This window comes from Equus asinus, chromosome 15, assembly GCF_041296235.1.
Source record: "Equus asinus isolate D_3611 breed Donkey chromosome 15, EquAss-T2T_v2, whole genome shotgun sequence".
Classification (NCBI taxonomy): domain Eukaryota; kingdom Metazoa; phylum Chordata; class Mammalia; order Perissodactyla; family Equidae; genus Equus; species Equus asinus.
The window spans coordinates 40,537,423-40,559,085 of record NC_091804.1 but is presented as its reverse complement, the minus strand read 5'-3'; the positions used below and the strand labels follow the sequence as shown (position 1 = coordinate 40,559,085).

The 21,663-nt window shown below is 52.4% G+C and overlaps 1 protein-coding gene across 3 annotated transcripts in view; it reads left to right on the top strand.

Annotated features, from left to right (window-relative positions):
- The first annotated feature begins 6,688 nt into the window (after window positions 1–6,688).
- Window positions 6,689–21,663, top strand: part of NFATC2 (nuclear factor of activated T cells 2) — a 154,490-nt gene continuing 139,515 nt past the window's right edge. Inside the window, exon 1 of one of the 3 annotated variants that reach the window (XM_070486136.1) lies at window positions 6,689–7,113. In XM_070486136.1, the coding sequence (XP_070342237.1) occupies window positions 7,044–7,113 (70 nt within the window). In that variant the 5' untranslated portion in view covers window positions 6,689–7,043. The remainder of the gene's footprint in view (window positions 7,114–21,663) is intronic. The other 2 variants (XM_070486135.1, XM_014832469.3) reach the window with 2 other exon arrangements.

Below are 21,663 nucleotides of genomic sequence, written 5' to 3'. Positions count from 1 at the left end.
AGGAGAAAGGCAAGCCAAGCCGATCGCAGCCTCGAGAGCCAAAGGCAGTTCCCTCTCGCTCCACGTCAGCTCTCCAGCTTCTAGGAAAATCTTCCCCGGCTCCGAGGGCCCGGGGCATTCCGAGGGCTGCCGCTGGCCCCGGTCACCTCCCGGTCCAGCAGTCCTGGGGCCTCGGAGGGAGCCCCGCGGAGGGGCAGGCTTTCCCTGGAAACTGGCTGTCAGCGGCCCGATGAGCTGGCGGGCTCGCTCCCAGGGCCTCGGAAACCTCCCTGTTGGGTCCCATTCGGGCCGGGGGACCCTGCGATCCCCAGCCAGCGGCTTATTGGGAGGTAGCAGGATTCAGCACTTCTGAGTTGGAAAAAGCGGTGCCGAGTCTTATTTTGGGAACAGTCAGTCATGAGGAGCTCCGAGCGCGATCGGGGAGGCTATTAAAAGAAAGACAATGTGTTTTGAGCTGAGCCAGGTCGGGGAGACACCTCGCTCCCCGCAGCCGCGGAACGGGGCGTTCTTTCCGCATGAGGCGAACCTTTCCGTCGCCTGGAAACGGGGAAAGCCTCTGCCGCTGCCCAGCCACCGCCCGGTTCCTGCTCCGCTGCCAGCCCCAGCTGAGCATCCCGGCCACCTCCTCGGCCACGTGGTGGGGTGAGGGTCCTCGTCAGCAGCCGAGGAGGTGGCCGCACAGTCCCGCCTGCCTGCCATTCGTTCCACCGACGTTGAGAGGACCTCGGAGCCTGGCTCTGGGGCCAGGCTGCCGCTATTCGAGTTCACGCTCTGCCTGTCACTTCCTGGTTGGTCACTTTGGGTCTCTGTGCCTCAGTTTCCCACCTGCAAATGGGGGTAATAGTAGGCTTCCTCCCGTAGAGCGGTGAGGACCAAATGAGTTAGGACCCAGGGAGGGCTCGAGAGAGAGGCTGTCACAGTCATCACTGGGCAGACATTCGTTAGGACTCTTTACTGACCCAGCAGTTGCAGACATCATTCCAAGCGCCAAGGAAGACAGGCAGGCCCCTATTTTCCTAGCCTAGTGGGGAGATGAGTCACCACCAAGTAAACAAACAGATGAGACAATTTCATATTCTGTTATTCAGTCAACAAACCTTTTTGAGGTCCAACCATACACCAGGCATCCTTCTGGGTGCTAAGGAGACAGCACTGAATAGAACCAAGTTCCTGCCCTCGTAGAGTCTGTGTTTTAGTTGGCAGGTGGAGGAGACACATATACACACGTGAATATATGATTTAGTTGTGGTAAGCGGGAAACGCTATACAGAAATACAACAGGGTTTGTGACTGAGATTGGCGGGGCGGGCTCGAGCGCTAGGGCAGAGGGACCTGTTTCAGAGACGAGGGCCGTGGAAGAACGGTTTCACAGGATGACATCTGAACTGAGCCCAAGAGGATGAAAGAAGCCGCAATGAGAGATGGTGGGACCAAGGGGTCGGGGCACAGGGGTGAGGAAGCACAGAGGTGGGACCCGGACAGGGAAAGGCAGTGAGGCTGGAGCAGGAGAGCCCCTGGGAGAGGGAGGGAGGGAGGTGAGACAGAAGGGTGGGTATGGCCGGGTCTTGGAGGCCACTGTATTACTTGTCTGTCATCCCCCCGGCTCGGTGGCTGCCGGGAACAGTGTGTATTCTCTCACTGTTTCTGTGGGTCGGGAGCAGCTTAGCTGACAACGCGGCTGCAGGCATCTGAGGACTCGGCTGCTGGCGGGAGGCCTGAGCTCCTCCCCTCGTGGACCTCTCCCCAGGCTGCTTGAGTGTCCTGGCAACATGGCAGCCGGCTGCCCCCAGGGTGAGCGATCGAAGGAGGAAGGCAGAAATCACATCTTCCATGGCCGAGCCACAGAAGCTGCACACTGCCCTTCCAGCAATATCCTGGTGCTGCCCAGGGTGGGAGGGGCGACACAAGACCAGAGGCCCGGGCGGGCCCCACGGGGCTTCTGGGAGCTGGCTATGATGGCCAGGGTGAGCATCGGGATTTTGTCCTGAGAGGGACGGGAACCTTCTGAAATGGTGTCTTTGGTTGATCCGGGTACTTGCCTAACTGCTGTACGTAGCGGCAAGATGATCGGAATCTTAGCACCATTATTGAGTGCTTACTGTATACCAGGCATGCACTTAGTGCTTCATTAGACTCGGTGTCATCAGATCCTTGTGTCTCCCTAAGAGGTGGGTATAGCTCCATTTTACAGACGAGGAAGCCGAGACTTCTCCGAAGAAGTGTTACCCAAGCGAGATGAAGAGGCCAGTGGGATTACAAGCAACAAGAGAAGAGTGGGGCTGGGAAGAGAGTGAAAGCAGAGAGGGAGGACACGGAGAATTGGACTCTGGGCATTCCTGGAGGGCAGGGATCCGGGGTTGAAGGGTGGAAGAAGGGAGTGATGAGGCTGGAAGGGGTGGGCTGGATTTTATCTTTGTAGGCCACATTTGGGATTCTGGACCTTATCCAGAAAGGAATTATAATCCAGTGGAGGGTTTTAAGCAGGATCAGATGGGTCTTTAGATTCTAAAGTTCCAGAAAGACCATGCAGCACAGAGTGGACAGAGCAGCCAGGAAACCATGGGAGGCCCCAGGAGGGAGACGGGGGGGGCCTCGGCAAGACTGGTAATGTGACGAGGAGGAGAGGGGGCTGGATTCAAGAGGTTTTTAGGAGGGAAGTGTGGCAGTGGGAGGAGAGGCCAGGGTGGGGATGTGCCCGCCGGGTCCCTGGCTGAGGCAGCTGGGGGATGGAGGCCCCGGCCACAGCCCACCAGGCCACGCTGGTTACGGTCTCCTCGGACAGACCCGGCTGCTGCTGTCATTCACTGCCACACCCTTAGCCTTGTGATGGACTTGTCAACCAAGGAGAAGGCCAGGCCTGTGTCTTCCAGCTGTGTCCCCCTCCACTCCCACCGCCCAGCCAGAGACAGGTCCATGGCATAAGCCGGTAAGTGAACAGATATTTGATGGGGGAGCTTCTCAGCGCAGTTGAGATGGCCCAGGAGAGCCCGGTGGGTGAGAACCTGGACTCTAGAGCCCAGTGGTTGGAGTTCAAATCCCGCCTCTACCACTTACTGGCTGTGCCACCTGAGGCAAGCCACATAACCTCTCTGTGCGGCAGTTCCCTCCTCTGGAAAATGATAACCACAGGGTTGTGAGGATTCAGTGAGTTCATGCCTGCCAGGAAGCAAGTGCTCAATACATGTTCACTGTGATGGGGAGATCGGTCAACCTCCCAATCTGGTGCTCCGACACCTGTGTCCATCCTACTTCCCGTGTTTGAGGCCGTGGAAGTCCAGACTGAGCTCAACTGCCGGCTACCTTTCAGCCAGGAAAGGGTCGTCGGTCAAGGTGACCGACAGGCAGAGATGACACTTGGGCTGTAAATGCAGCGAGAGGACCAGAGTGGCGCCCTCCTCGAAGCTGCCCAGGTCCTTTTAAATATTTCTGGGGTTGAATCAGTTGCTTGGGCAGCTCCTGTAAGTGGTGCCTCAGCAGAAGTACCTGCGTGTCTTATTTATGAGGCTGTCCGAGGGACGGGAGGCTAATAAAAGGCTTCCCCGTGCGTCCAGGCCTCTACCAGCCCCGACGTCTTGCAGCCTCCCCGGGCCCTTCTCCCCACGGCCACCTGGATGCCTCCTCTTCGCTTGATTCAGCTTCTCTTTCTCTTTTTCCTCATGCGCTGGCGCGTTCCCACCCCAGCTGAGTCTCTATTTTTGGGAGTTTTCATGGAGAATTCAGTGGGCGGAAGCTCCCCACCCACCCTGCTCGGAGCATCCCTTAAAAAAAGGGAGAGTGCTCGAGAGAAGTGAAAAACAGTGGGTGGTTCAGTTCAAAAGGACAAAATATTTCTTGCCCTGGCACTGGGAGAGGAAAGAAATTGTCTGAGGAACCGAAGAACAGCTAAACTAAGAAGCCGAGAGCTGTGGCCCAGAAGGGCAAATTAGGTGACTCAGCTGCGACTCCCCGGGCTCCAGGCCTCGTAGTATTAATGTGCTTTAAAAGGGAAAAATGCTTAACTGTGACAAAGAGTGGGTTCTATAAAAATGTGCCTAATGCTGTTCCACGGACTTCCAAGAGGCGTCCCCCTCTCAGCAGCGCTGAGCACCTGCGGCAATGTGGACTCACCCCCGAGGCCCCAGCCTGGGTGGGACGGAGTCTAAAATTATCCCCGATAATGAGTCTGGCAGAGGAGGGCCCAGCGTGCTCGTTTCCTGCCTCGCTTCTGGCCTCGAAGACCTGGGCTCCCGGGGGGCCTCCGGGAGGCAGGGGCGGTGGTGCCGAGAGCATGGGCTTCGTTGCCAAACAGAGCTGGGTTCAAATCGGGGCTGGCTGTGTGAGCATCAGCCCACGGCCCTCAGTCTGCTCGTCTGTAAGCAGGGCTCGCGGCGTCAAGCTCAGTGGGGAGGTGACGCGGACTAGATTTTGCAGAGAGCCTGCTTCACGCCCTGGCCGTGGCTTTTGCTCAGTAAAGGCAGGCCTGGAGGTGAAGGGCATGGACTGGAGGGTGGAACAGCCTGGATTCTGCCTTATCACTACTCACTCTGGGAGTGTGGGAACGTGGTTTTTAAACAATAAATACATTTTAAGCATTTATTACATGCCTTACTGTTCTTAGCAGCACGTCCTTGCATCAGCTCTAAGGAAGGCATTAATAGTGTCCCCATTTCACAGAGCGGGTGAGTGACTCCGTGGGAGAGCCGAGAATCTGATTCTAGAAGCTGCACTTTATCCTGCCTCTCAGGTTGTCTAACCCAGTGCTGCCCAAGAGAACTTTCTGCAATGATGGAAACGTTCTATTCTGCCCTGGTAGCCACCAGCCACGCGTAGCTTTTGAGCACTTGAAATGTGGCTCATGGAACCGAAGAGCTGACTTTCAGGTTTTATTGAATTGTTAATTAGTTTACATTTTAATAACCCCCTGTGGCTAGTGGCCAGCGTGTGGCGGCTCACCCCTCCCAGTGTCAGAGAGGCACTCTGCAGAGAGGGCAGAGCAGTTTGTAGATGACTCGACTCCAGGGCCTGGCACAGGGCAGGGGCCGGGTTCGAGGTTGCTGTCACAGGTCACTAAGTAGACTGACAGTCTGCAGAAGCCAGTGGTTCGAGGCTTGCCTGCGGTGTGGACGGCAGCAACAGGAAGTTGACTGCCGACCTTCACTCATGCTGAGGATGACCAACTGGTCCCAGCTTGCCCAAGACCTTCCTAGTTCTAAAACTGAAAGTCCCACATCCCGGGAACCTCCTCCATCCCGGGCAAACCAGAATGGTTGGTCATCCCGTCCTTGCATCAGAGGATGGGCTGCAGAGTCCTCAGGGAATGTGGCTGCCTCAGCACCTCACTGAAAAGAATGTCCTCCACGGCCTCGCAGGCTGCACGCCATCGTTTGCTGAGCAAAGCCACGGGCAAGCCATCTGCCCTGGATGTGCCTCAGTTTCCCTTTTGGAAAGGGGGGGAGAAGGATCCCCTGATTGCAGGGTGGCTGCAAAGGATTCAAGGTAAGGTAGCGCAAGGGTCAGCGGCCCCCCTGGTTGGGGCAGGCTTCCGGGCAAGGTGGGCGGGCAAGGCCTGGGTGGGGCTGGGGGCTGTTCCTAGCTACTCTCTCTGGGACAGACAGCATCTCCAGCAGTAGTGGTCACGTCTGGGAGCCCAGTGAGGCCCAGGGAGGCCGAGGCGGAGACTCCAGAGTCCCACGGATGCAGCCACCTCCTCTCAATGCCTCTTAAAGTTCAAGTCCGTCTGTAAGAAAGTGGGGAGGGCCTGATCAGTCACAATCTTGGCGCTGCCCAGGGTTTTATCAGAGCCTACAACAGTATCGGAAATGGCCATTTTCAAAGCTGGCTTCACCTGTGGGCCCCCAATTTCCCACCCTGCATGCAGGCCAACAGGCAAATCCAGGCCAAGTTCGGAAAGAGCGTTTTGACAGCTGCCCCTCTCCCCTCCCCACCAGTCTTCCGGGGCCTGTGGCCTATTGACGGGAGCCACGCGTGGCATCCCACGGCCTTCTTCTGGAGACTGCAAAGTTCATGACATCCCTTCCCTTTATTTTCCTGTTTATTCAGAGCATGTGTAAACACATGGGTTGCCTGGTTTCGGCGTCTCTTTGGCCGTTTCATTATTGCTGGAGCCTCTGAGCATCACTGGAAACCTTGGGTTTTCTAAATGAATCTAAAAATAAACTCTTTGAAAAAAAAAAATCTTGGAGTTGGAGAGTTGACACAAGGCACCGTTATTTATTTCTTTTCCCTCCTCCTCCCCCGCCCCTCCTCCCCCTGCCCCTCCTTCTCCTCTTCCTCCTCTTCACCATCCCTGGATGCAAAAAATCTGGGTAGCAGAGGCCCTGAGGGACTGGGGAGGGCCCCTGGGGCAGCGTCCAGGGGCCCCGACCCCCTGGGGTGTGGGTCTGAGTGCCGGGCAGCTTTCTCTGAGGGGCACCCGCTTGGAAAATGAGGGCCTTGGGGCTTTGGGGCATGATTTATGAAAGCTGCACGGGCCGGGGCAGCGCTTGCAAACAGCCGCCTGGAGCTCCTGCAAGGCCGACTTGGACGTCGCACGCCCCCACCCCCTTCTCCCCGCCGTCGCCCGCATGGCTCCCTCTCCCTGACTTTCCTCCCGAACAATCAGGGACTTGTGCTGGCGGCCGAGGGAGCCACGGAGCTGGCTGGCCGCGGAGGAGGCGACGTCATGGATTCCTGAGTGTGAAGTTTGCAGGAAAGCCCTTAGTTTTGGAGATGGACGGGATCCAGTGGTTTCCATGGCGCTGGATAAACAGGAGGAAACAGTGAGGGAATCCCGTTATTTTACTGCATTGAAAGCCTATAAACACGGAGCGCGGGGAAGGAAGTCGCGTTCCCTCTCGAGTAAGCCCGAGCGCCGAGCCGCGCCGACTCCGCCGCGCCGGGAGCCGGGAGCCGGGAGGCGGGAGGCGCGCAGCTCCCGGGCCGCTCGCGGGCTCCTCGGCCAGGGCAGCCCCGCGAGCATGCTTTAGAGAGGACGGCGCCCCCTTGGCTGCTGGTCTACAAAAACAGACCCTCTCCCAGCGCGCGCCAAGCCCCATCGCCTCCAGATGCAGAGAGAGGCTGCGTTCCGACTGGGGCACTGCCATCCCCTCCGCATCATGGGGTCTGTGGACCAAGGTAACGGACTCGCCCTCTATTCCGGCCGCTTCCTCCTCCCGCCTCCCAGCCTTTCCCTTCTGCTCTTTTCCCGGGCAGCGCTTTCAGCTCCTGGCCGCGGGCGCGGGGAGGCCCGGGGACTCCGGTTTCCCAGGGCGCGCAGGTAGCGTGGCCAGGAGGAGAGGCGCCCTCGCCCTGGCCAAGGAGGGGAGATGGGGGCGCCGACTTTGGACGACTTTGCACGGGGGCCGTGAAGTGTCCCGAGGCGGGATTCCCTAGCCGAATCCGTCATGAGGATTTTCCCGTCCGTGGGACGCGGGAGGGCTTCTCGCTACTAACCGCTGGCTGCTTAACCATTTCCGCGCTCGGCTTTTGACAGCAGATGTCGTTCAGCTGTGTTATCATTATATCATTATATTATTATTATTATTATATAATTACTTACCTTTTTTTTGGTAGGAGAACAGGCTTGATTTTTTACCGTGTAGTAAATATAGTAATGAAGATTTTGCTTTTTAACAGTTACAGCAGCAGATGCTCTGGGACATTTAAACAATTTTTCCCCCCTTTTTTGATGTGCCTGATGGATGCAGTCCCCCGGCTGCCCCTTTAAAGTGCAATGTACCATCAGTTTGTTTGGCGATCTGATTACACTCTACTTTCTGTGTTTCTGCCTCTTTTTCCCTCTTCTTGGAGCTAGCCATGGAATCATACCACTTAGACCTTACGGGAGGGGCTTAACGTATACGAATATTCTATGAAAATATCCCATCTGGTTGGGATTGTGGAGGGGTTTAGGCTGTACTCAAATGAATCCATCTTTAAAAGTGGAAACCGGGCAATGGGATGTGTTTTTCGGAGCCCAGCCCGGCGGATAGCAGGGGGGCGCTGCCCAGAGGGCAGGGCTGCAAGAGTTAAGTGAAATAAATATGCGTAGGAGGAGTTAGCCTCGTGTCATAAAATCAGAGTTGAATGTAGGTTTTGTGCTCTGCGTGGCTGATTAAAGTTCTGGGGGGGAAGAAATGACAATTTCAGTAAATAAACCTGAGGGGCTTTTTTTTTTTTTTTGAAAACCAGACTGAGGCCAAATGCCTTGGGTTAGGTAAATGGTGTGCTTTACCACGGCGGACCTCAGCGACACATATTTTTAGCTGAGTTGCACTTTTGAAAGCAAGACCCTGCCAACACTTTGAACGTCTTAACTGGGACCAGTTTATCCTGTCTTCTGCCAGTGGTCAAGCCTATGACATAGTGGCCAAAAACATTACTAATATCTCATCATCTGTAAAAGCCATGCTCTCGGACAGGCGACAGATACACTAAGGACGCGAATCGGTTTTTACTGTAATACAGACCGAAACAGAGTGTTTGATGTTGTGATGATGGGGGCGGGGGACAGGCTAATGCCAAGTTTAGCTCTATTTGGGAAGAGAGAAAGAGAGGCTGGGAGAGGAATCCGGCTTCTGCTTTGCTCCGTGGTCTGACACAAGCGTCCCCTTTTATTGGGGCTCCTCCGGGGTTTAGGAACTTGCTCCTCTCACAGTTTCGAAGTGGTGTATTCTGTGTGCGCACGTGCATTGCCAACCCTCCCCAGCCCGTGCTTGGGTGTACAGGGATTGTGAATACGTGCGTGCCAGTGTGCGTGTGCACATGTGGGAGACAGCGCACCACATTGTTCCTGGCAAACCACACTTGGCATGCCAAGGCGACTGGGCACACGGAATGCAATTGCAGGCACCAAAGACAGCTGGCACGGGAGATGCTTCCACTGTGCCCTGCATAGGGGTCTCCCGAGGGAAAACCAAATGCCCCTTTAAACTCAACACCACCGTGGTCGTAGGGACAGACCTGAAGTGTGCCTGCAGATGGGTGGGGCCATTAAATAGCGAATAGAAATATTGGCATGGTAAGAAAATCCTGAACTTGCTGTGCAGCATTGGGGTCGAGGCCCTGGGAAAATCTGAAGATCTGAAAGAGGTGTGTTCAGTTTTATCTGAAGTGGGATGATGGAAAGTATTTCAGGAATAAACAAATCCAGGGTGAGCTCTGCTCACTCCCAGACCCAAACTGTCTGCTTTCTACTTGGATTAGAATTTCTGCTTGACCACATTGCAACTGTGTGGTCTTGGACAAGTGACTTAACCTCTCTGTGCGTCGGTTTCCACATCTGTAAAATGGGCCAATAATAAGGTCTCCCTTAAAGGCGGTTTGAGATTCCGGGAGGTAACCCACGTAAAGCATCTAAATGGTGTCATGGTCATAGTCGACCCTTGGTAAATATTAGCTGCAATTCCTGTTATATTAAAGACAGAAAACGTAACTTATGTGGATGTAGAAACTAGGTTTCACGGCAAGAATTCTTTGAAGAGATGCAGTGCTTGAGGCCTCTCGAGGTACTTTTTAGCTTATTGGAGCTTCACAGGGACACAGGTTGGGCGAAGATCATGGCTTATGGAGCCTCGATTTACTCATCTGCAAAAGGGAGGAATGACGGTGCATATAGAAGCATTGTCTCCTTCAGGGCAGAAAGGAGTGAGGCTCAGAGAGGGGCAGCGACTGGCGAACTGTTATCCAGCAGGAAGTGGTGGCACCCAGCCTCTCGCCATATACCCTGCTGTCTCGGAGACTCCCTAACGTGGTCATAATTTTCTATACCATTTGACAGATAAGGAAACTGAGGTGGACCAGACCTTGGTGCTGGGCTCTATTCCCAACACCACGTGGTTCCTTGACGTGTCCTGGAGGGGGTAAGAGAGAAGTCGGGGGGGATGTGGGAGGTATGAGCATCATTGTTAAAGATGGGGAAACTGAGGCAGCAGCTGGTTTGTCCCAAGTGTAGGGTGAATCAGGGAGGGCTCCTTGTCTTGTCTTGCCTCAGGGGAATGAAAGCACAGTGTTTCCCTTCCCACTAGAGGAGAAAAAGTGCCCAGACAGCGGGGGCTCTTAAGCCGCACATTCTGTGCGCACTGGCGGAGACCCTCCAGGGCCCCTCCTCCTGGCCACGCCCCTCCCGGGCAGCCAGAGGTCCCCTCCTCCAGCAGGCCCTCCCAGTCTCTTATTTCTCCTTCTCTTCTCAGAACTTCAGAGAGAATCTCTCGTTTTCACAGGTGTTCCTCCAACTACCTTTATTAAAAACTTTCCTTAGTTGGGTGGTAAGCCCCCTGAGGACAGGGGCCAGGGCTCCTATTTCTGTGAGTCTCCGATGGGTCCCAGGTGACATTTCTAGACCTAAGAAGTCAACAGCTTGAGATCTGAGTGAGAGGTTCCGGTCCTGGATCGGCCACTTGCTGGCTGCATGACCTTGTGCAAGTAACTTCACTTTCCTGTGCCTCAGTTTCCCCATGTGTAAAAGAATGATAATAATGTTATCTGGAGTAATAGTTAATATCTTTAACAACTGAGTATCAACCCATAACAGCAGGACCAGGGTCCCAAGAGCGGGCCCTGCTGGGCCAGGCTTTAACCCTTTATTTGCTGAATTCTGGGGAGGGTCCCAGGGGAGCAGAGGCCCTCGGAGGAGGGGACAACAGCAGTTATTTACGAATCTATGGAGAGTTTCAATCTTTTAATAAATAGTGTGACCCTCAAAGTACCCACTTAATAAGTAATTATTGTCATTATTATTGGATAACTCATTAATTCAACATTTACCGCCACCCCCCAACAATTCCTGAGCGCTTTCTCGTGCATTTTCCCGTTGGATCGCTCACACTTACTACATAAATGAGCGAGGATTTCTCACCTTACCTGGAAGGAGCCAGGCAGCTTCCTCTTTCTGTTCCCTTGGCTGGAACAGAAATGGGAGACTCTCTGGCTGCGGCCCGGGGGCCTCCTCTGGGCTCACCGGCTGCCCCTCCCGTGCTGCCCCATCCTGTGCAGACCACACGGGGGCAGCTGTCCTGCTTTGTCCGTGTCCTCCTCCAGATGTGGGCTCCGGGTAGCAGAAACCACAGCTGCCTTGTTCACCCCTGTGGCCCCAGGGCCTAGGACACTGCCTGGCACTTAGGTAGGTGCTCAGGACATTTTTTCTTAAATGGATGGACCACTGAGTGGGTGAATGGATGAATGATGCGCAATAGGAGTGACTTGTTAAGGTCACAGCATTAAGACATAAACTCTGACATATCGTGCCATCTTTTCGACAATGACGGTGGCCTTTGACTCCCATGTTTTCCCATCTGGGGCTAGTGACCTAAGCAGGATTCCTCCTGGGTCGTCCAACAGACACACACATCCATGCTGTTGTCTGGAATGAACCTGCCCCCAACAACAACAGTAAACAACAAATGAACCACAACAATGATGACAATGACAGCAGTCACCACTCACTGAGTGCCACCTATGTGCCAGCCACCATCCTAAAGGAGTGCCAGGTGCCACCCTGACAGTTATTACCACCCTCTGGCACAGTGACGGCTAGTCACACCCCCAGGGTCGCATGGCTAGGTCGCCGAGCTTGGACTCAAACCCACTCCACGTGTTGCTCCCCGCTGAGCTGAACAGTCCCAACCATCAGGTAGTCTGTCTTCCCTAAGTGGACACATACGGTTTGACCATGCACTTTACAGATAGTATCTCAGTGGGTTCTCCAGTATAACCCGAGAGGTTGGTATTTATCATGACGCCCCTTTTAGAGAGGAGAAAACCGAGATGGAGCGTGGTCAAGGCCTTTCAAGGGCAGAACCAGACCCTGCCAGTGCCCAAAGCTCGGTGTTTAAGGGCCCCCGCTTCTGTCTCTCCTGCTTCCTGCAGCAGGACTCCCAGCCGGACAAGGAGCTGGAGAGGAGGGCTGCAGCCCCCAGAGGAGCCAGCCCACCATCACGGTTGTGGCGGTGGGGGGAGCGTCTCCTCTCCTCCACCTTGCCTTTCTGGGCCACCCAGCAACTTCTGGCAGCCATTCCCTCCCTTCTTGGTTCTCTCCAGCACCGTGGACCTGCACAGGGACCTGTTTCCTCAAAGCCTCTCTCAGTGGCCAGGGCCCAGCTGGGTGCTTCTCTGGCCTGACCCTCCAGGGCTTCCTTCCCAGCACAGTCGCTCCTTTCGGAGCTGGTCTACACTGGCTCCACTCCCTTGTTTGTCTTTCCCCATCTTCCCACCTGGAGTTCCTTCCCCTTTTTCACATCTTTCTTCAAGGCCCAGCTCATTCCCATCTCCTCTGAGAAGCCCTCTGGACTATTTATTTTGTTTTCGTCAACATTTTTGCAGCATCTACTATGTGCTAGTTACCATCCCAGATGCTGGGGACAGGGTAACAAGATGGACAGTCTGTCTTCGCGAGGCAAACACGGGGCAGGTGGCCCAGGAAGGCACATCCGAGATGATTGCGAGTGCTGGTGAACGCTGGAGACCAAAAGAGGAGCGTAGAGCTGCGAATGACTCTGTCCATGCGTGTGTAGTGTGTGGGCGTGTTAGTTTCCTGTGGCCGCCATCACAAATTACCACAAACCGGGTGCTTTCAAACAACAGAAATCTACTCTCTCACAGTTCTGAGACTGAAAGTCTGAAGTCAAGGTGTCAGCAGGCCAGGCTCTCTCCGAGGACTCTAGGCCTCCCTAGGGGCCGTCCTCGTCTCTTCCAGCTTCTGGGGGCTCCTGCAATCCTTGGCTTGTAGGCGCTTCCCTCCTCTGCCTCTGTCTTCACTCGGCCTGCTTCCCTGTGTGTTTGTGTGTTCTCTCCTCTTCTTATAAGGACTCCAGTCATTGGATCAGAGACCTTAGCTCCAGCATGGCCTCGTCTTAACTTGACGACATCTGCAAAGACGCTATTTCTAAATAAGGTCACAGTCGCGGGTACCTGGGGTTAGGACTTGAATGTAATTTTGGAGGAGAGACACAATTCGATCCACAGCAGTAGGGATTGCTTGTTCAGGCCGGACGGTCTCCTTCCTGTCTAAGAGAGATCTTGTCCATGGACCTCTGAATGGCGCGGGGTCTGCCTGTGAAGTGTCTGGGGGAGGAGCCTCACAGGCGGAAGGAGCAGTGAGGGCAAAGGCCCGGAGGAGAGACGGGTGTCCCGGATGCTGGATGTGCAGACGGTTGCCGGGGACGCTGGATGCACAGACGGGTGCCCGGGAGGCTCAATGAACAGCAAGAAGACCAGTGTGGCTGGAACAGAAAGTACAGGACAAGTGTGATAGGAGGCAAGATCACGGAAGTAAGCCAGGGAGGATCTCCTGAGCAGTTTGAAGTTCATTCTTAGGATAATAGGGAGGCACTGGGGAAGTTTTAAGCAGCAAAGGGTGTGGCCTCATTAATCTTTTCAGAGGATCATATTGACCATTAAGGGGAGAACAGCCTCTAGCCAGGTAACAGTGGATGCTCCAGTGCAGATGGGAGGCTGCGATGGTGGCCTGGGTGGGAGATGGTGGGGGTTGGGACCAGTGCAGGGCAGGGAGGTGGGGATAAGTGGCACCTCCCAGTCCACAGAGCCTTCTCCTTTGTGATTCTCAAACCGTGTTCCCTTGAGCCCTGGGGTTCTGCAGGGATGGTCCCTGTCTTTGGCACCTGAGGGGAGAGGCCATTAATTTTGTGAATAGTATGAGCCACTTCAGACGTGTCTTCCTCCCGGCCCAGCCTGGATTCCCCACGCCAGCTCCTCCTTCAGCCTCTGCTATCACTGGGAGTCATAAGACTTTTTTCAGTGTTTCATCTTGGTCCAAAAAACGTCCCTTAGCAAATCCACCCTTAGCTAATAGCCCAGGCACGGCGTGACTCAGTAATGAGCATCAGACCGTGTGGGACGGGACCATTGCCGTGGTGGCACGTGTGACTGTAAAAGTCACATCACAGCCTACTCCATGCCTTCGTTTCTTTAGCTGAAAAGTGGGGGTCATACTAATCCTCACCCATGGGGGCGGGCCTCGGGGTTCAAAGATCGTGGCTGTGATGCTCTCGGCATATGTAAAGTGGTCAGTGCATGTTAGCTGCCACTTTTGCTATTATTTTACTATTTTAAATTCAAGTTATTACTTTCCTTCAGCCTAATAGCCTTCAAGAGTGCTTCCTGAAGGGATAAATCCTTTTTTTTTTTTTTTTTTTACCAAATCTGGGGACTTTTCAGTGGGTTCTGGAAGACCTGCTTCAGTCACTCAGTGACTCCAGAGGTGTGTGTGGCGGATCTAGACTCTAGACGCAAGGCACCGGCCGGGTCCAGGATGGATGAGATGCGCTCGTTTGCATTTGAAAGTCAGCTAAAGGTTTTTTTTTTTTCTTTTGTAAAGTAGACACAATCCTCTGTGAAGCCATTTACGTGCTAAGGAAGGAAAAGTTTAGGTGAAGGCTGGTGACTGTGTTGACAGGAATGAAAGAGAGAGAGGGCGGGGGCAGGTGCATGTGCTTTTTAGGGGGATGTGCTCCGGGGTGTGCTTGTGCTGAGGGGGCCACTGATGGACGGTGGCTTTGAAGTCCCTGAAGTCAGCTTGCTTGTCTTCATCACCCCCTGACTTCAAAGATTATGAATCGACACAGGTGTTGGAGTCTTCAGACTACGGCACGGGAGAGAATGGAGGTGGGAAACACGACCTGGGGGGTGTGGATGTCAAGGAACACAGCCTGGGTGACAGAAGGGTGACAGTGGCAAGAGGAGAAGAGGTGGATGGTTGAGAAAGAGTTGTGGGGGGGGGTGGGCAAAGACTAAGCTGCGCTCCCTCCTCTCACCATACAATCCTCTGCCGCCGCCCTAAAGGCTCTGATTCAGTAGACTATGACACTTCTCTGAAAAGAGGGGCGGTGGCATCTCCTGCTTAATTAAAGGCAAGGACAGTCATTTAAGGGGAGGCCGAGTTTGCTGACCATGCTCCCCTGTTAAATATCAGTTCCGTCAGAGAGGAATGTGCTACAAAGCCAGGAGAGAAGTGGAGAAACAAAGCAGGCCAAAGTAGGTGAGCGGGGAGCAGGTGGAAGGTGTCGGGAGCCTGGAGACCAGGGTCCCAGCCCACGTGCTCACAGGGGACGACGCGGGCAGCTGGGTGGGGGCTGTGGGGACCTGAGAGCAACAGAGTCCTCCGAAGGGGCTGGCCTCCACGCAGCCCCAGCTGATTGGTCCCTCTGGGAATATGGAGCCACTGTGGCCAGATCCTCCCATTTTTTAGGAGATATTGGAAATCTGGATATTTAGATGACATTTTCCAATTAAAAAATGTTGGTTCAGATTTAAAAGAAATTACTAGGCAGGCCAAACATAATATGTTTAGAGCCACTGCAAACCTGGGACTTCTGCTGCTGTCACACGGGCGTCTTCTTACACCCCACATCTTGATTTGGAGTCAGCTGAACCCAGTTTGGTAGAACTGGGTCTCCTAGAAGGTTCACGGTCGATGCCTGCCCACGGGGCGGCTGATTTCAACGAACTGCCTTTTGCCACAATCTCGTCTTGGAGAATCATCTTCTCACAGCAGAGAAGTCCTGTTCAGGCTTTGAAAGATGATGTAGATGGTAGATTGGAGTGAAAGTCAGGTTTGAAACTGCCGTGTTGTTCCCCCAATTCATAGGAGCTGGTTCCTGAAAATGGCTTTGGGGGGAGGCAAAATGTAAGGGCGCCCCAAAATCAGTAATCAAGATGAATAATATGTTAATGTAGTATTTTAAAAATCAAAATGAACCCAAAAAATCCATGATGAACCAAAGATAAAAATAAAAATTTTAACTAAAGACAGGATCAGTATTACTCATTTTTCCTTTGGCTTCGGGCTCTGATCTAGTCTTTATGAGGATTGTAAGAGTTTGCTCACCATGGATTTTTTTTGCATTCATTTTGATTTTTAAAGACATTTCATGAAAATATAATTTATTTATTAGTGAGTTTGTTGGTGCCCTCTTGAATTTTGCTCCCTGTGCCTCACTTGAGTTCCAGCCTTCGGGAGTCAAATGTGTCCACGTATAAATTATAATATTATAATAATCTATAAATTGTCACATCGAGGGTGAGAATCCCAGGATGTGCTTAAATTGAAGGGCGATTGTTTCTGGAATCTGGTAAAGGATGTTCCTGCTTTTCGGATTAGACTTAAAACCGTTTCAGTGCCTCTATTTTATAGTCAGTGTTGTATGACAATGGGGGTCGTCCAGCTGTGGGGCTGGTGATGAGAATTTCTGACCTTCGTTGTGTGCTGCCATCAGGACTGCCCACATCACGTGCAGGGCCGGGTGCAAAATGAAAATGTGCAGCCCCTTGTTCCAAGATTACTAAGAATTTTAAGACAGTGACAGCAGAGCATTCAAACAGATGCAGGGTCCTTCTGAGCGCAGGGCCCTGTGTGACTGCACAGGTCGTACCCCCAGAAAGATGGCCCTGGCTGCCACTCAGGGGAGCGTCTAAGAATCCTGAATATTAGAGCTGGAATGGGGACTCAGGTATTAGCCAATTCACTCTCCCCATTTTACAGATGGAGAAACTGAGGTACAGAGAGACCTGTTGATTTGCTTAAAGATCAGAGTGAGTTAGAAGAAGACCTCAGATTGCATCCAGGGCCTCCTGATTCTGTGGTGTTCTTTCTTGTACCACAAGGTCACCCCAACCTTGGGCAACATCTGTGTCTTCATGCCTATGGGTGCCACTGACCCTCAGGAGGTCAGCTTGGAAGGGGGAGTGATTGGGTTCACGTCCACCAGTCTTGTTAGAATGGTCCCAAGAACATATCTTCTGTACCAGGATATATTTTCTAGAACAGTCTTTTTTTTCTCTTCCTTAAAAAAAAAACCCATGTACAGGCAGAATTTCCCTGAAGCCACTGAGTCAGAAGAAATGTTGTTTATATAAAAATGATTACAGGTATTATAACCACGCTAGAGGTTGGGCTGCCAATTGTGCAAAACACTGACTTTCCGGATGTCCCTGACGAGTCCCATTAAACCGAGGAGACAGGGACTCGGGTCCTCTCCACGCGACCTGACGTGCTGATGGATGTCTGGGGCGGGCACTCTGTGGGCGCGGTCCTGTCGTTCCTCGCTCTCTTTTAGTGAGTGTCTACCATGTGCTAGGTTTATTCTAGGACGTGGGGATACAGCCAGCGATGCCAGATAAAAATACAGGATGCCCAGTTAACTTCAAATTTCAGACAAACAATGAATAATTCTTTAGTTTAAATATGTCCCATGCAATATTTAGGACATCTTTGTACTAAAAAAGCATTCACTGTTTTTTCCGAAGTTCAAGTTTAACTGGCTGTCCTGTATTTTTATTTGCTAACTCTGACAACCGTAGATACACCAGTGAACAAGGCAGACAAATGTCCTTGCCCCTGTGGGGCTCACATGCAAGTGAGGGGAACAGGCAAGAAACAAATGAACAAATATAGAGATGAATAAAATATACCACAGAGGTAAGGGCTATGAAGAACAGAAAGCAGGGTGCAAGGACAGAGAATGCCAGGGGATGCTGTTTTTATTGGGATGGTCATGGAAGGGCTCTCCGAGGAGGTGACGTGTGAGCTGAGGCATGAACAAAGCGAGGGAGTGGCCAGGCAAATATCAGTGGGAACAGTAGGTGCAAAGGCCCTGAGATCGGGTTGTGCTTGGCATTTTCAAGGAAGAGGTGGATGATCAGGGTGGCAGAAGGGAGTGAGAGAAGAGGAGAATGGCAGGAGATGATACCGAAAGAAAGCTGGAGTGGAAGCAACCTATCTAGGGCCTTGTAGGGCAAGGTGTTTGTATTTAATTCTAAACTTAATGGGAAGTCACAGGAGGGCTTAAGAGATGTATATTTTGAAAGGACCCCTCTGGCTGTTTTGTGTAAGGGCAAAAGTGGGCGTGGTGCCACCAGGAAGGAGGAACTATGGTCCTCCAGGTGAGAGATGATGCAGGCCGGGATCACTGGGGTGGGAGGAAGGGCGTGAAGTTGGTGAGAAATGGTTGGATTGGGGTTGCATCTTGAAGATGGAGCTGCCTGGACTTGCTGAGGGTTTGCGTGGGGCCGGGGGACGAGCAGAGGAATCAGGACTCCTCCTTGGCTTGCGGTCGGAGAACTGTGGCTGTGACGGCTGCGTATCCGAGCTGGGAAGACTGGGAGACGAGCCATTCGGAGGATGACAGGGCGTGGTTTGGACTTGTTCACTCTGAGATGCCTGCTGGACACCCAGATGAGGGAGACGTTGGGTGGATGGGGGGTTATACGAACCCAGATTTCAGGGGAGAGGTCCAAGCTGCAGATGAAAACGAGCTTTATACCAGACGGGGGAAAGGAGGGCAGAGCTGTGGGTGATGGGTCCCTCCAGGGCCAACTTGAAGGGGCCTCAGGGCTCAGAGCCACCTGGGGGGTTAAGGGGGCCCAGGGGTCAGTATTTCCCAGATATTTGTACTCAAGTTGAGCCAAGTTATTCTGTGTTTTAAGAGGTAGCTAGAAGAGAAAAAGAGAGAGCTCAAGGATGGCCCGAAAGGTGAGAGTATGGATCTTTCATATGCTTCCATTTTTTTCCATCTCCACTACCATCACCGTAGCCCTGTTAGCTCTTGCCTGGTTCACTGCCAGAACCTCCTGATTGGTCTTCTTGCTTCAACCCTTGCCCCCTGCAGTTTCTTCTCCACACAGAACCCACAGCAATTGTTTAAAAACTCAAATATGATCTTGTCACGCACTGCCTGATACTTTTCAGTTGTTTCCTGTTGCTCCTAGATCCAAAATTCTTCCCATGGTCTCCCAGGCCCCACTTACCCCCAGCCTTACCTCACACCATCTTCTTGTCCATTCCTGAGCACCTGCTACTCCAGTCTTCCTTCAGTTCCTCCAATACTTTACACTTCCTACTGCCACAGGGCCTTTGCACATACATTCCCATCCAGTTGTTATCTCTTTTCCTCGCTATTTCCTGGCTAACTTCTACTTAACCTTCTGGTCTCAGCTTGGACATCACCTTCCCAGTGAGGGCTTCTCTGAATTCCCTATCTACGTCAGGTTCCCTTGACACGAGCTCTGTAGCCTCTTCCCCTTTGCTTTTACGGCCTGTATCTCAGTTGGTAATTATGCACTGGGGTAAATGCTTGTTGAAGCGAGCTGAATTTCTGGGCCAGGGTCAGACGGCACCGAGGTGTGCTAGAAGTCTCAAACTCTCAGTGGCTTCTCTAGCTTCCCATTGCACTTTGTTGGAGAGGCTGGAGAAAAACAGAAAGGCCCGGGCCTCCACGAGGAGGTCGGCTGCAGGACAGAGAGAAGGTTGACAGAGCTGCACCATGCAGGCCTGCATCCACCCCTCACCACCCCCCCCCCCCCGGGTGGCCTCTGAATGCTTAAAGGTCATGCATTTTGCTCCTAGCCCTTGCTCCTAGGAGCGCAAATTATTTATTTTGGAAATGAAAATATGCCTCCCCCACCCCCGCCAAGCAAACCTCCACCCTTCATGGTGGCCCTTAGAGAAGAAAACCCTCTCACTTCCCACTGTTCCAGCTGAAACCCTGTTACGGGTCAGGGCCGAGTCAGAACCCCTTCCCTTTAAGAGCCTGATTGCTTTGGTGCAGATTCCAAATCCTAGAAGCTTTAAAAATATACCCACTGTTCAGAGGAACAACAACTTAGGTGGTTAGAATCTTATTTAGAATTTCCTCGACGATTCTTCCTAAGGCTGAAGTTTTTGTAGCACTCGCTCAGCTGTAAAGTGATCTTCCCTTGATTATCTTATCTTATTATTGGGTATCTCAAGAGGATGTCAGTTGGGGCTAAGAATTATGTTCTTGCCCTAACAACTGGGCAGCCAGAGTAAGCCCGAGGGAGGAGGGCCCTTAAAGAAAAATGTAAGGATCTTATATACGTAAAGAGAGTCAAATTCTTTTATCCATCCATTCATCCACCATTCATCCATCCAAACATCTACTCTTCATCCATCCACCCAAATATCCCCTTTTGCATCCATCTATCCATCCATCCAACCATTTATCTATCTATCCATCTACCCAAACATCCACTCTTCATCCATCCATCCATCCATCCATCCATCCATCCATCAAAACATCCACTCTCCCATCCATCCATCCAAATATCCCCTCTTGCATCCTTCTCTCCATCCATCCAACCATTTATCTGTCTATCCATCCATCTAAACATCCACTCATCCATCCATCCATCCATCCATCCACCCATTTATCCATCCATCCATTTATCCATTTATCCATCCATATATCCACATGTCCACTGTACATAAAGCTGTGGATGAGGCAATCATGACCCCTGCCTTAGGGGATCTCATAGGCTAGTGGAGATAAAATTCTCTGATTGGCCAAGCCTGGGTCATTTATTCACTTCTTTGCCAGGAGAGGGGGGGACAACTGGGTTGATAATTCTGCTAAGATTGTATCAAGGGCAGTTTCCCAAAGGAACACACTGGGGTGCTGTTATCAGAAGAACCAGGGAAAGATTCCGGGTAGGAAAAATCAACAGATGTCCACTAGATTAGAGGCATTTAATCATTATGGGTGGGGGGATGCGAAAGGACGTGTGAGGGTGACGCCAGCCTTTCTCCTTTTCTATAGCACCAGGGCAGGCTGGTTCCTTTGTTTATCCCTCACCAAATTTCAGGGTCTGGACTTTGAGTCCCGTCATAAGAACCCAAGAGCGCCCATCTCCTTCTAGACACTTGGCTATATGTATCCTAGCCTGGGTCATCTCCCCTCTTTCATCAAAATTTGCCAGCCATCCCCTAAGATGCTTATTGGATATACCCCTATAGCTGTGCTTAAGGTTAGGAAACAAAGAAGAGGATTCCTGTATGCTCCAACAACCAGAAAGTGCTTCCCAAGGCTCTGAAAGTTGGTGAGTCCTGAGCCAGGCCCAGGACCCTAGAATGGAGCTTGAGTCGAAATCAGTGGTTCTCAATCTTGGCTAGACATTGGAAGCATCGAGAGGGCTTCTGCAAAATACTGACGCCCAGGCCCCACCCTCAATCATTCTGATTATGACTGGTCTCCAGTGGGGCCCAGCCCCTTGAAGTTTTTACCAGCTCTAGGTGAGTCTAATGCATAGCCTGGGTTAAGAACCTCTGGTCGAAGTGCAATTTGGAAAACCCTTCTCATGCTGTGCCTCTTTGCTTTCAGGATATAAGCACGATGAGAGTAGAGACCATGTCCTGTTGATGGCTGCATCCCCAAGATCTGTAGCAGTGCCAGGTACCTGGCAGGCGCTCAGTAAATATTTGTGGAATGAATGACGATTGATAGCTTTGCACAAATCCCTGAACGGAGCCGAGATGGCTGCCCCTGAGGAGTGCACCTTCTCCGTACTTCCGGCACATGGGGAAGGATTCGGGCCAGTCCCCACTGAGTCAAGCTGTGCCGCTCCCACCTACTCTTCTGACCCGGTGCTTCTCAACACTGGCTGCATTTTAGATGATCTGAGGTCGTTAAAAAAAATAACTTTGGATGTTCTGGTCCAGTGGTTTGGACTGAAGGCGAGATTGAAGCCTGGGCATAGGCATTTAAAAATGCGTCCCAGGTGGTTCTGAGGGGCTGGAAGGGTTGAAGATCACTCTTCTCATCTCCTTTCCTCCCTCTGTGAGTCTGTTTTCTGACTTCAGCTAACTTGGTCCAAGACATCTGGGCGTGTGGGCGGCAGTACTGGGTTATTAGGTGGTGTTCTCCAAATGTACCTGTT